Here is a 14,475-nt window from a genome sequence, read left to right as displayed (position 1 = left end):
TGTGCGCGTGTGCGCGTGTTGGGGAGTTGGTACACAGAGTGGGTCTGTGCGCGCGTGGGAGGGCGGACTGCGCGCCCGTGTACGCACGCGTGTGCGTGTGAGTGTGTGTCCGTGCGTGCGCTTGTGAGACACCGAACTTGTATTTGTGAGCGCGACAGTGTGTCGGTGTGTTAGACCCCCTGTTCTTCGCAGACCCCAAACCTTACCCCCCACCGCCCCCCCCCCCCAACCCCCCCAGGTCCCAACCTTACCCCCTCTGACGTATCCCCAGTTAATTAAAGTCAACATTAGATCATCCCGACCCCCGAACGCCCCCCAAAAAAAACAACCCGCGAAAAAGCTCACGAGGCCAAGGAATTAACTAACGAACAAAAGCACTAAAATATCTCTTTTTTTTCCTGTAAAGTCAGTGAACTCATAAACAATATCATTAATTCCCGGACAAAAAAAAAACCTCGTGTCCGCCAGGTTCCGTGCTTTAAAGGGTTAATTTTTTTTAATGAGAGGAGAGGAGGGGGGGGGGGGGAGGAAAGGGATAATAATAATAATAATAATAATAATAATAATAAAATTTTGCCCCACAAGATACACAGCCGCTGCACTTTACGGTATATCCCGTGAAGCGCTCGGAGACGTCTTCTCGTGATACGGCGCCGGGTCGAACGCGAGGATTATTACTGTTGTTATTAACGGCGGCAAATTAACAGCTTAAAGGGGGGGAACAGATAACCGCGAACTATTTGCCCCGAGACCCATCACGCGTGGGCTTGAGAGTCTCCAAACCAAACCGGAGGGTTGCGTGCGCGCGCGCGCGCGCGGTCCGAGCGTGCGCGTACGTGTGCGCGCGCGCGTCGCTTGCACGCGGAAATTTCCCCGTTATCTGGAAGGTCGCGCACACTCTCTCTCAACGAACGAACGAACGAACAAACGAACACCGGCTAAGGTATGGCTTTAGTTTGCTATTGAACGGGGAGATCAGATTGTAGAGAGAGAGAGAGAGAGCGCACGGAGTTCCCGCAGCTCAGGGGGTTAGACCCCTCGCCTCGTTAGCCAGAGGACCCGGGTTCGATTCCCGGGCGGGTCAGGTCGGGGCAAAACCTCAGGCGAGTTTCCTTACTCCACACGCACACGCACACGCGCACACACGCACACGCGCGCCTCTGTTTACGCAGCAGGAACCCGGCTGTTAAGTCGATCGGCGGAGCGCTTTTTTTCCCCCGGGGTAATAACCACTCCAAAAAAATAATAATAATAACAATAATTATGTGGGGACGTCGCTGGGGCCCCGTTAATTAATTGGCTGCCGCGTTTCGCCCACAAAAATACACAGTCGCTCCACTTTCGCGGTGTAATCCTGTGAGGCGCTTCGAGACGTCTCGGAGACGGGGGTGAGGCGCTGTGTCAAACCCAAGGATTATTATTATTATTATTATTATTAATATTATTAATAACAGACTCTGGTTACGTAGGTGGATTACTCTTATCAAACAAATAGCAAACTTGTCTAGAATCTATTAAGGCTTAAGAGGGAGATAAGTTAGTGTTAGATAAACACCTTCTGGCACATAACACACACTACACCGGACTGGTTTATAGACGCTCTCTCTCTCTCTCTCTCCGCTAATTCTTTCCACCATCTTTCCTCTCTCTCTCAACAAATCCCCAGCCGGCTCATGGCAAAACCTTGGGGGTGGGGGGGGGGGGGGAGAGAGAAGGGATGTTGTTGTCTTATAGGCGTTATCCTCTTTACCCCCACCTTCCTCGCCGTCCGCCCCCTCCTGATCCCAACCTACCCCCCCCCCAACCCACCAAAAAGATAAACAGTCACTACGCTTTACAGTATATCCTGTGAAGCGCTTTGAGACGTCTCACAGACGTGATAAGGCACTGAATCGAATGCGAGGGTTATCGGCGTCAATGTTAGTATCGTGCAGATAAGGTCTTTCTCCCTCTCCTGCGGTGGGGGCTAATTCGATCCCGCAGGAGTGGAGAGGAGATTATTGGGGGAAGGTGATGGCGCTCGTTAGAGTGGGGTTAAGTCGTTTGGGGGAATTGGTGGGAGATTGGATGGGTAGAACGCTAGTTGGGTGAGTAGATGGATGGCTGGTTGAGTAGGGGGGTGGTTAAGTGGGTAGATTTCTGGTTGGGTGTGTAGATGAAGTCCTCCCCACATCTGGAGATGAAGATGTCTTGCCCACAAGCTGCTGCTCAGTGTTGGGTTAGTAACAGCAAATACTGACATTTGTTCCCAACCGCTTCGCCCGAGATATCAATCCGTCCACTCTCTTTGCCGGTGCGAATGAGAGCTGTGTGTGTGTGTGTGTGTGTGTGTGTCAGTGTGTAGGAGGGGTGTTAATGGTGCCATCAATCCATCCATCCATCCATCCATCCATCCATCTAAGGTCTTATTCTGAGGAGAACACAGGCCGTAGGAAGGCAGATCTGTACAAGCGACGGCTATTGTCCAACTCGGGGGCTACATTGTGGTGGATTTCTCCGTCAGAGGCTCCGACTTGAGCTGCTTCGAGCTCTTCGAAGAACGTCTGGGCCTTTCCTCCTCGATGATCCTCTCTTCCGAAGTGCGCTCTTCGTGGTAGGCTGTGGTGAAGCCGATCTTGGGCATCTGGAACTTAAAGTGCCTGGAGGGAGAGCCCTCGAACTCCACCAGGTCTTCCCCTCCTCGCTGGAGGTTGTTCCGGTCTTCGGCCGAGATCTCCAGGGCGCCTTTAGATTTGGGTCCCAGCGAGAGTTTGGGGAAACGGAACTTGCCGGACTTGTCTTTGCCCTCATCGCCCTCGCCGGCTTGTCCGTCCTCACCCTCCTTGGACCTGGGATCCCCGGCGGATGCGGTGAGATGTTTGGAAGCCACCTCCACCGAGTACGTCCCTTTGGACTTCCCGGTGCTGAAGGACCAGGTGGATCTGCTGTGTCCGACCCCGCTCCCGGACTCCAGTGACGCTAGCTCAGTCCTGGCACCGGACATGACCAGTTTCGAGGCCTCGCCACCCTCTGCACCTCCTTTCTTCTTGAACCCCTGGAACCCCAATTTTGGTGACTTGCCCTTCAACCCTTTCCCTTTGGCTTCTTCCCCATTGACTCGAGGAGATGATGAACCTGCCCTCTTTTCCCCCTCGCCCTTGGAGACGCTCGGCTCGGTTTGGACCAGCTGGAGGTTGATCTCCGTGTCCTCACCACCTCTGCGCCCGCCATCTTTTCCCGCGGGGAAAGCGGGTGACGTGAGCTCCAATTTGGGGAGCCTCAGCTTGCCCAGGACCGCCTTACCCCCCTCTTCACCCCTGCAGGAGGTCTGCCCGCCCTCGCCTTCCCCGTCCGTGCCATCGCCATCCTCCCCACCCTCACCGTTCCCCAGACTGACCCACGGCATCTTCAGCTTGAGTTTGGACTTGGCTTTCTCCTCGTCGGTCCCTTTGACGTCTGTGCCTTTTGCGTGAACTCTGGCGTCTCCCTCGGCCTGCTCCTCCCCGTTCAAATCGCCGCCTCTACCCTTCGACCAACTGATCCTAAAATTGGGCATCCTGATCTTGGGTGAGCCCTGTTTGGCCTTGGCCTCTGGACTTTCCGTCCTCACCACCCCTCCCTTCCCCGCTGCAGACTTGCCGGTTGACTTTGACTTGCCTTTGGGTGAAGGAGTGTCCGTGCTGACTTCACCTGCTTTGCTCTCAGAGTCCAAGACTTTGACCTTGGGCGAGGAAATACCGAACAAGGACTTTTTGGCCTTGTCCCCTTTGAGACGTGCTTCACCTTCGGACGCTCCGGAAGCCTTGAGTGCTTTGTAACTGACGTCAATTCCCTTGTCCCCTCCGTCTCTCTGGCCCCCTCTGGCACTCCACCGCTTGCTGACGTCTTGAGAGCCGGAGACAGTCACGTCCTGTTGGGGTTTGGTCGAACCCGGGTCCTCCTGCAAGCTGACCTTTGGCAACTCGATGCCGAATTTGGGTAGTTTGACTTTGGCTGATTTCATCTTGTCTTCGGAAGACCCAACACTTTCGACCTGCGCTCTCCTCACCTCCACTTGACGGTCCTTTGGCCTGGCCACAGACATAGCTGCCATCTCCGCAGACAAGCGCTTCTCCTTGGAGTCAGAGAAACCCAACGAGGTCATCGCGATGTTGAGGATCGTCGACTTGCCCCCCGGATGAGTGTCGGCTTCCCAGACATCTCCCTGGCCCTCTGTGCAATCAAGACCCAAGTCTTCCCCAATCTTTGGGGCTGAGATCTCTAACTGGGGCATTTTGAGGAATACCTTTCCTTCGCTCTCTCTGTCGTCTCCCCCGGCGTCCATTTTGTTTTTGCCATCTTCCCTCGTCCCCGACTCTTTGGTCAGGACCATTTCGACTTTGGGCAACTTGACCTTCGGCATCTTCAGTTTGCCGTCCGCCTCCCCTCCCCCTCCTGATCCTTCGAGGTCAGCATCCACCTTTGACCTTCTGACCTCTGCCCTGGATGCTTTGCCTGGTGACCCCGTCTTCGCTTCCGGGTGGTCACCGAGCTTGGCATTGGCGTCGCCCTCTCCTCTGCTAGGCATGGAGATGCCAATCTCTGGGATGGCGAACTTGGGCATCTTAAGGCGAAACTCCGACCCCTCCTCAACCTCCTCATCTGTACCCTTCGTACCGCCCACGGAAGTGTCTGCTTTGCCTTTCACCAACCCGACGCCAATCTCCACCATTTTGGGGGTCGATAGGCCAATGAAAGGTGTTTTTATCTTGAACGTCTCTCCCTTGTTCTCGGATTTACCCCTGAGCTTCCCATCGGGATCTCCCACATCCAACTTGGCCAAATCTATGTCAACCTCAGGCTTTTTGCTCTTCCCTAAGGAAATACCAAATACCGAGACCTTTGAGGCCTTCGATTTGTCATCCGCACTTTCCGGGTCAAGCTTCGGTGACTCACCACCACCCACATCCCCTTCGACGCCTTTCAGAGAAAGTCCAAACTTGGGCAGCTTAATCTTCATTCTTCTCCCTTCCTCATCCGACTCGGATTGTCGCTCATCCGACTCCCCCTTCGGTCCCACCTTTGAGGCCTTGGGTCCGACCTCCACTTTACCCGCGGGCTCGTCTCCGCTCTTGGGAAGCCCGATCCGAAAACTTGGCATTTTGATCTTCTCCCCTTTGCTCTTCACCTCCGGGCTCCCATCAGCCTTGCTCTTCTCGGCTTTGCCTCTCAGTGTGGACTTGTCGTCCTGGGGTGGACTCATCTCCATCTCCGCCTGGGCCGAGGGCAATCCGAACGAAGGCAACGTCACCTTATAACAACAACAACAACTTGCGTTTTACACAGCGCCTCTCACGCAGGGTAGCTTCCCCGGAGCGATCGACAGTGGCGGAGAACGACATCGAGCCGGGCAGAGAGAGGCAGAAGGTGACCGTAAGCACGGTTGAAGAGGAAGGCGTGACCTGAAGACGGGGAAGGAAGGGGGCAAGGCAGAGGGAGGGATGGAGGGAGAGCGTGACAAGAGTTTTGGGTAATGGCTGAAAGTGCGGCCACTGGTAGTGGAATGGAGGGCAAGAGGGACAAGCAGGAGGCAGCTGAGCGGAGGTAGCGGGGTGATGGGGGGGGGTGGGTGGGTGTATGAGAGGGAGCCAGTGGAGCCTGGCAGGACTGGGATGATGGGGGGGGTGGGGTGGGGGGGAGAGGGAGTTTAGTGCGGGTGAGTAGGTGGGCGGTGGAGTTTCAGATCTACCTTAGGCATCTTCAGCTTGAACTCCTGTCCCTCGACCATTTTGCCTTCGCTGCCAGTCATGGCTTCGCTCTTCCCTTTGGGGGAACTGATGTCAAAATCGAGCTCTAACCCTTTGGGTTTCAGGGAGGGGAATTTAGGCAGTGAGACACCGAGCACTTGGAATGTCCCTTCCTTGTCCCCTTGCGATGTCTCCGTCTCTCCTTCAAGCAACCGGACGTCAGCGTCTGACAGCTTCACTTTGGGGAGGGAGATATCGATTTTGGCCAATTTGGATATCAAGCCTTCAGGTCCCTGGTGACTCAAGTCAGACGCGGTGGCCTCTATTTCGTTCCCTTTCGAGCCGGACAGTGCTACCTTTGGCATCGCAAACTTGGGCATCTTGAGCTTAAAAGCGGAGTCCTCATCTGGTTGGCACAGGGGGGTAGCAGTCTCGCCCCCGTCACCCGCCATCTGGGGCAAGGAGAGACCCAGATCCACTCTGGGGGCCGAGATATCGATGCTGGGCAACTTGACGGAGGGGAACCTTGCATGTCCCTCTGACGCTTCTGCTCCAACCGTTTCCCCTTTGACTTTGGGGATCTTCAGTTCCCCTCCGTAGGCCTTGAGGTCGGCTTCCGTCACGTCGACCTCTGCCTTCGGCAACGTTCCCTCTCCCCCTGTTTTCTTCGGCTGTGGGACGGAAATCTCGAAGGAGGGCACTTTGATCTTCGGCATCTTCAGCTTGCCTCCGGGACCTTCCTGCTCCGTCTCCGAGCCGGCCTTGTCCTTCCCCTTGGCCTTGGCTTTGGCCTTGATGTCTGCCTCCAATTCCTCTTCCCCCTGACCCCCTTTCCCCCCCGAAATCCCGAACTTAGGCATGGAGAACTTGGGCAGCTTGACTGTGACATCAGGTCCGTCGATGCTCAAGTCGAGACCTCGAGCCCCCCCGCTGTCCACTTTGGGGGCTTTGACCTTGACTTCTGGGCTTTTCCCCTTTTCCCCCTCTCCCCCCGAAGACCCCTCGCTTTCCTGTGTCTTGCCCTTGAATGAGGAAATCCCGAACTTGGAAAGTTTTAAGAACGAAGACTTGGTTCTTCCTTCTGGGCTCCCCTTCCCTTCCACCTCGACATCTCCTGCCTTTCCCTTTGAGGTGGTCTCGGGTACGTCCTCGCCCTCCCCACCTTTCTTGGGGGTCCCGAAGGTGGGCATTTTGAACTTGGGCATCTTGAAACGACCTTCCTTTCCGCGCAATTTCCCGTCGTCATCATCATCGACAACCGTTGACGTCCCTTTGATCTCAACTTTGCCTTTGCGTTCTGGAGAGGACACCGTCAAGGCTTCAGCTCCCTTCACCTCGCCGCCAAGCCCCACCTCCTTGCTTTGTACCCTAAGTTCTGGCAATGAGACCTTAGGCAATTTCAGCTTGAAGTCAAGAGCCTCAGTTGGAAACCCATCACGTTGGATCCCAAGTTCCTGTTGGGCCAAGACGTCAGCCTTTCCTGAAGGAAACGCCAAATCAACATCTGGGACTTTTACTTGCGGAGCGGAAATGCCAAGAGTGGGCATTTTTATCGAAGGCAACACCCCCTTTCCTTCTTGATCTTCAAACCCCATCTCGGGTCCTTTGACCTTGATGCTCTCCTTTGAAACCTTGACCACAATATCCTTTTTAATCATCTTCGTGACAACCTCCATTTCCGGTTCTACCTCAACCATCAGCACTTTAGGGAGGGAGATTTCCAGCTTAATCCCTTGGGTTTTTTGACCGTCCAATTCTGGTCCTTTCCCCTCCATCCTCACGAGGCCTTCAGCCTCTGACTCCTTGCTCTTGCTCGAAATGCCGAATGTCGGGAGAGAGACTTGAGGCATCTTCACTTTGAGTTCGGATCCATCGGTGGTAACCTCTGACTTTTTGCTGACGTCAGCCATCTTGAGGGCTTGAACCTTGACACCAGTAGCTTTGACAGCTCCTTCAGACGTGTCCAACCCTACTTTTGGAAGGGTCACGTCGGGCACTTTCACTCTGGGCGAGGCAATGTCAATGGTTGGCATTTTAATCGACGCCAATTTACCTTTTATGTCCACGCCAACACCATTTGTCTCTGAACCTTCTAGAAGGTCCGCCTCTCCATCCCCGTGCTTCATTTTGGGCAGAGAGATCTCAAATTTGGGCAGTTTCACGAGGGGACCTTTCAGACCCACCTCCGCCTCTGCCACCAAATCTGCCTCCTTGCTCTTGGCCGAAACCCCAAATTTGGGGAGCGATAATTTGGGTATTTTGAACTGCAGATCGGGAGACCCCTGAACTTCGGGTGCACCCTTGACGTCGCTCTCAACACCAGACCCCAACAAATCTCCGATGACCTTTGGGAGGCTGATGCCAACATCTGGGACCTTTGGGACCGAGATGTCCATCGATGATGTTTTGCCCGCAGAGAGCTTCACCTTTGCCTCAGATATTTTCGGGACTTTATTATCCATCTTGACTTTGGTCGTCTCTACATCTAAGTGAGCGACTTTGACGTCCTTTGCCTCTCCCGCTTTTGTTTTGGGCAGAGCGATCTCAAAGGATGGCATCTTTGTCTTGGGTCCTTTCACATCGATTTCCCCAACTCCCGCCTCTTCTGCTCTTTGCTTTTACTCGAGATGCCAAACGTTGGGAGTGATACCGTTGGTATTTTTATCTTGGCCTCAACCCCTTCGTCCTCAACGATGGGACCAGCATCATCTGCCTTGACCTTGGGAAGACTAAAGTCCACATCAGGAACACTGACCTTGGGAGTCAAGATGTCAATGGTTGGCATTTTAAGCCCAAAATCTTTGACCTTTCCTCCAAGACCGTCCAACTCATCGCCAACTGTTGCCTTGGGCCCCATGACCGCCATGTCCCCTTCCGTCTCCTTCATCTTCGGGACGGAGATATCCACAGCGGGAAGCTTCATCTTGGGCATCTTGAGCTCGGCTTCCTCTCCCCCCTGTGGGGTTCCGCCAACTACTTTGACCCCTTTGGATTCTACCGTCTCTGGCCCTTTGGAGGTCATTCTGAAGGAGGGCATTTTCAGCTTGAAGCCATGCCCTTTGGCAATTCCCTCTGGTCCTTTGGCACCAATTTCAGCCGCTTTGCCATCTCCCTTTTCCTTCGACAGACCCAGATCGATCTCAACCTTGCTGATCTCCGCAAGCCCGGCCTTCAACCCTCCCTCGGGTCTCTCAACTTCCCCACGGACCTCTGTCTGCAGAAGGTCCTCGCTCTTTTTCTTCGGGAGGAACATACTGAGAGAAGGCATCTTGACCTTGGTCTTCAAATCAGCTTCAGGCAAGTCTCCCGTGGCCTTGAGCTGGGGCAGAGTCACCTTAACATCTCCCACCGCCTTCTGAGACTCCATTGTGACGTCCACAATCACCTTGGACACCTCTCTCTGCCGGACGCCTGGTAATTGTAGCTTCTTCTTCTTATCTTTGGCCTGTTCCTCGCCATCCGTTCGCTTGCCTTTGGGGTCCGCCACCAACTGCTCATTGGGGGACGTGATCTTTAATTTCTTGAACTTGGAGAATTTGGGGATCGCAAACTCCACGTCCACCGGGATCTCAGTCTCGCCAGCGATGTCCCCGCCCGCTCCCACCACCTTCTTCTCCTTCTTCTGACTCTTTTTGACCGGAGTAACGCTTTTGATGCTCTATTGGAAGGACACACGACTTTACAGTTCAGGACAATGCTCACATTAACAATAATATTAATAATAATAACCCTTGCGTTTCATACAGCGCCTCATCACGTCGTCGAGACGTCTCAAAGCGCTTCACGGGATGCACTGTAAAATGTAAGTGACTGTGTACGTTTTTGTGAGCGAAACGGGGCAGCCAATTACGCCCAGCGACGTCCCCACAAACTGTTGAGCGACCAAATTCTTATTTACTGAAGGGATTATTACCCCCGGAAAGCGATCCCCCAATCAACTAACAAGTGGGTTCCTGCTGACTGCTGGTAAACAGAAGCGTGTGCGTGTGTATCTGTGCGTCTGTGTGGTGCGTGTGTGTGTGTGTGTGGAGTAAGGAAACTTGCCTAAGGTTTCACCCCGACCTGACCCGCCCGGGAATTGAGCCCGAGTCTTCTCGCTTGTGAGGCGAGAGCTCACTCCTGAGCTACAGTGAGACTCCATTATTAGCCAAATTGCTTCATATTTGTAGGTGAGCAGAGATTCCTGTAGTGTAGTGTTTAGAGCATCTGGATCTGCCTCACAAGCGAGAGGACTTGGGTTTGATACCCCGGGAAGACTCCCTGCCCCCAGTGACTGGTTTGCCCTCTTTGGTCCTGCTGATGAGCCCAGCTGGGCCGTGCCCTAGAGTACTTTGCAGACTTGGGTGGGGAGCACAGAGTGTGCGTTGGAGTCTAACCAGCTAAAGCCACACAGTTTACCATCGATTAATGGGTTGCTTATCTCGCTCCCTCCCTCGCCTTCTTCAAGACCCATCTCAAGACCCTCCTCCTCGACTGCGCCTTCGGTCGCCCCCCTAACCCCCCGCTCCCCGCCCTCCCACCCCTCCTGAGCCAAACTCCCAGCTCAGATCCCTGGCTGTCCAGCGCCTTGGGACATCCTCCTGTAAAGGTCACGTGTTGGGGTTGTGGTTGAAGGGAGGACGTACCAATTTGGCTATCTTGGGTTCAGGTGCCTTGAGGTCCAGGCCGGCCAGGCCTGGGGGAAGCTTAGCCTCGCTGCTGGACACGGTGCGTTTGAGGCAGTAAGCCACTTTGTACGGCTCCACGCATTGCAAGATCTTCAGCACGTCCTCGTAGCCCGTGTTGTCAAAGTAGATCCTGGCGCTGAGGAGCTGATCTCCTGTGAGGACACAAGGTTTGGGTGAGTGAGAGAGAGAGAGAGAGAGAGCGAGCGAGACAGAGCGAGCGAGCGAGAGCGAGAGAGAGAGAGGGCTTACTCTAACACTGAAATGTCTCAAGGTTACTAATTATTCTCCTAATTATATTATAAATATAATATATAATTATTATTACTATAATCAGCCACACCTTGCAAATATTAATAATAATTCTAATAACAATCCCGGCATTCGACCCGGCGCCTTATCACGTCTTCGAGACGTCTCAAAGCGCTTCACGGGATACACTGTGTGCTTTGTTGTTGTTGTTGTTGTTGTTAGCCGTAGATTGAGTGACCAAATTATTATTTTTTCAAAACATTTTGGGCTTCACACAGCGCAATTGGCCGCCGCGTTTCGCCCGCAGAATATATACAGTCACTCCACCTTACGGTGTCTTCTGCGAAGCGCTTGGAGATGCCTCAGATCCAACGCGAGGGTTTTTAATAATAACAATATTTAATGGCAATACAATATAACATGACATTTACACACAGAACCATTCACGTCAGGAGGATGTCCCCAGGCTCTGGACAGTCAGGGGAATTGGGGGTTGGGATCGGGAGGGGGTGGAGGGCAGGGAAGGGTGGGGGTAGGAGGGTGATCGAAGGCGTGGTTGGTCGAAGAGGAGGGTCTTGAGATGAGGCTTGAAGGAGGCGAGGGAGGGGTGAGGGCTGGAGAGAATTTGGAAAGGAAATACAAGGGTTAAGGACGCAACATTCTCAATCAGCTGAATGTGCTTTGGAAAGGTCGTTATTGTCCAACAGAAACAGTGAAACTGCTGACGTTAACACAGCAAATATACAGCCATTGTTCTCCTCCTGTGTCTGTAATCTCTCTCTGTGGGCAGCCATTAATCCCTGATAGTATCAGCGACATCAGGCACCCAGAGAGAGAGAGAGAGAGAGAGAGAGGGAGGGAGAGAGGGGGAGAGCGAGAGAGAGAAGGGGCGAGAGATGGAGAGTCAGAGAGAGAGAACGAGGGAGAACGAAAGAGAGAGAAAAAAAAACGAATGAATGAAAGAAAGAACGAAACAGGAGAAAGACGAGCGAGAGAGAGAGAGAGCGAGAGAGGGAGAGAGAGAGAGAAGCGAGGGGGAGAGAGAGCGAGAGAGAGAGTGAATGAATGAAGGAATGTGCCAGTGTTCTCTCTGCCCCCACGACAGACTCTGGACCCATTGTGCAGTGAGAGCTTTGCTCAAGATGTCACTGAGAGAGAGAGAGAGAGAGAGAGGGGGGCGAGCATTCAGTCGGGCCGTTACAGTCACCGTTAATGTCCCTTAGTCTGGAGGGGAGAGACCCACAGAGAATTAAATAATAATAATAATAACTTCGAGACGTCTCAAAGCGCTTCACGGGATGCACCGTAAAGCGTAGCGACTGTGTGTTTTGTGGGCGAAATGCAAGGATTGTTATTATTATTATTACTCCTACTTTACAGTGAGGCGCTTTGAGACGTCTCGATGACGCGATGAGGCGCTGGGCCAAACGCCAGGATTATTATTAGTATCGTTGTTATCATTTATCGTTGCTATTGTGGCTTTGCAGGGTGTGTCGTGCGAAGCACTTTGGGACGTCCTCCCTGCGTGAAGCGTTAGGACGATTATTTCCGTGTTGAAACAAAGCCGTTACCTTCCTGGAGGCTGAAAGCTTTGGCTGCTCGGGAATCTTTTAGCACCTCCTTGACAAAGACTCCCTCTTTCCCTCCGCCAGCAACGCTGAACCCAGTGGCTCCTGCCTGAGCCTCCGTCTCCACAATCAGCTCCACCAGATCCGACTTCCTCTTCTCCTGACGAGAGACGCGGCGGATTACTTATTAATAATATTAATAATAATAATAATAATAACCATTGCATTTGTTATCGTGGCGCAAGGATTTCCCCCTCACGCAAGGTGGCATCCCAGAGCGCTTGACAGTGGCGGAGCAGGACACTGAGCCGGGGTGAGGGGAGGGGGTAGGGGATAGGGGGTAGTGGGGTAGTGGGGGAAGGGGGAGGTTGACCGTAAGTGGAAGGTCTTCATAAGAACTTCAGAGGCGCGAGGCGATATACCAATCACGTTACTTCCTAGAAGAAAAACGTGGTCACTAAAGTGTAGTGACTGTGCATTTTGTGGGCGAAACTTTTGCGGGCTGAGGGGGTGGGGGGAATGGTCGGCTAGGACACCGGGAAGGAGAGAGAGAGAGATAGAGAGACAGAGAGAGAGAGAGAGAGAGAGAGAGAGATAGAGAGAGAGAGAGAGAGAGAGAGAAAAACTTCCTTCTTTTTTCCCCGACCGCCCCATGGGCGATCTATAAATCTCGCCATTACCTGCGTCACTTCCACTTCACCCGCAGATAACATGTTGTCTCCCCAGGGCAGGTGTGACTGGCTGTCTCGTTCCTTCTTAATCCTTAAAACTTGCTTCAGTTCCTCATGGAGTAGTTCCTTCTGAATCTGCGGAGAGAGCGAGAGAGAGAGACAGAGAGAAAGAGAGAGAGGGAGAGTTTCAGCAATTGCAAACATAGGAAAAGGGGACTATGTTAATAAGGGAACATAATAATAATCCTTACAATTTATGCAGCGCCTTATGACGTCTTCGAGACGCCGCAAAGCACTTCACAGGATACACTGTAAAGTGTAGTGACTGTGTATTTTGTGGGCGAAACGCGGCAGCCAATTGCACGCAGAGACGTCCCCACAAACAGCCGCGGGTTGTCTGACCCCATTTTTTTTGAAGGGATTATTTCTGGGCTACAGGTACTCCAAAATGATAACAGGAAATCTAACCCCACCGCTCCCCCCCCCACCCAACACGGAATTACCTCTGTGTCAGTGCTGGTGCTATCCTCAGTGGGTAAGAAGTGGGTGACTGGATGATAGATTCTCTGGGAGAGACAACGGATTCGATCCCCCTCCTGTTCTCCTCGTTTATCCTTTACTTCAGGTTCCTGACATCAGGAGCACAGCACAGAGTAAACCAACTGGTTATACTGACACTGACCTCTATATAGTCTGATATTAACAGTGAGAACCTCTATATAGTCTGATATTAACAGTGAGAACCTCTATATAGTCTGATATTAACAGTGACACCTCTCTATAGTCTGATATTAACAGTGAGAACCTCTATATAGTCTGATATTAACAGTGAGACTCTCTATATTTCAGGACATATGCTCCTTTACCCAGTGGGGAATTAGCAAGTGTTACGGGCGGGGGGTCAGGGAGGGGATTGAGGCCAGAAACCTCGGGTCGATTGGTGGGGGGGGGTTGTGGAGGCGGGGGGGGGGGGGGTGTAGGGTTGTGGAGGCAGGAGATGGGCCGAAGGGGGTTCTTCTTCACCCAAACACTCACCGAGGTCTCGCATCCTGCGGGGCTGGGCACGTGGGTTTGTTCAGTGTCGTGTCTGATTTCTGCGGGAAAGAGACCAACGTCTTTGTGAATAAGAATCATAACCTCGCCGATAACCCCGGCGCTCGACCCAGCGCCTCACCCCGTCTCAAAGCGCGTCGGCAGGACACGCCGTAGAGCGTAGCGAGCGCGTAATTTCGTGGGCGAAAGGCGGCCGCCGATTGCGCCCAGCGACGTCCCCACAAACAGCCGTGGACGGAAGGGACCGAATTCTTAATACTTAGGATTTTATTTCGCTCTCAGTCCTCGAACCTGGTTTGCGGGGACCTGGCCGTTCGCGGTTGGCTGCCGCGTTTCTGCCCGCAATAGACTCCGCAGCGAAGGCGCTGTGAGACGCGTCGGCGACGAAGGTGGTTATTAATTGTTAAAAACTGACGCAGGCAAACCACCCGCCCCCAAAACTTGAGCGAGGAGAACAGTAAGGTCGTTGTCGCTCTATTTGCGCTCGATCGGAAAGAAAATCCTTGTGTTAAAAGTATTTGTAAGTAGGTTGTGAGGAGGTGGTGGAGTCGGTGATAATGAA

The 14,475-nt window shown here is 53.1% G+C and overlaps 1 protein-coding gene across 1 annotated transcript; it reads right to left on the bottom strand.

Annotated features, from left to right (window-relative positions):
• Window positions 1-2,344: 2,344 nt before the first annotated feature.
• Window positions 2,345-12,980, bottom strand: LOC103190889 (neuroblast differentiation-associated protein AHNAK). Its single transcript, XM_042345882.1, is given in 6 exon segments — window positions 2,345-5,269; window positions 5,708-8,284; window positions 8,287-9,363; window positions 10,331-10,524; window positions 12,193-12,349; window positions 12,870-12,980. Coding segments are annotated over 6 exon segments (6,831 nt in total). The 5' UTR covers window positions 12,903-12,980; the 3' UTR covers window positions 2,345-2,476.
• Between the last annotated feature and the right edge of the window lie 1,495 nt (window positions 12,981-14,475).

The sequence above is a fragment of the Callorhinchus milii genome, unplaced genomic scaffold, assembly GCF_018977255.1.
Source record: "Callorhinchus milii isolate IMCB2004 unplaced genomic scaffold, IMCB_Cmil_1.0 Scaffold139, whole genome shotgun sequence".
Lineage (NCBI taxonomy): Eukaryota > Metazoa > Chordata > Chondrichthyes > Chimaeriformes > Callorhinchidae > Callorhinchus > Callorhinchus milii.
Note: the sequence above shows the minus strand (reverse complement) of the source record. Positions and strands in the feature narration are given on the sequence as shown.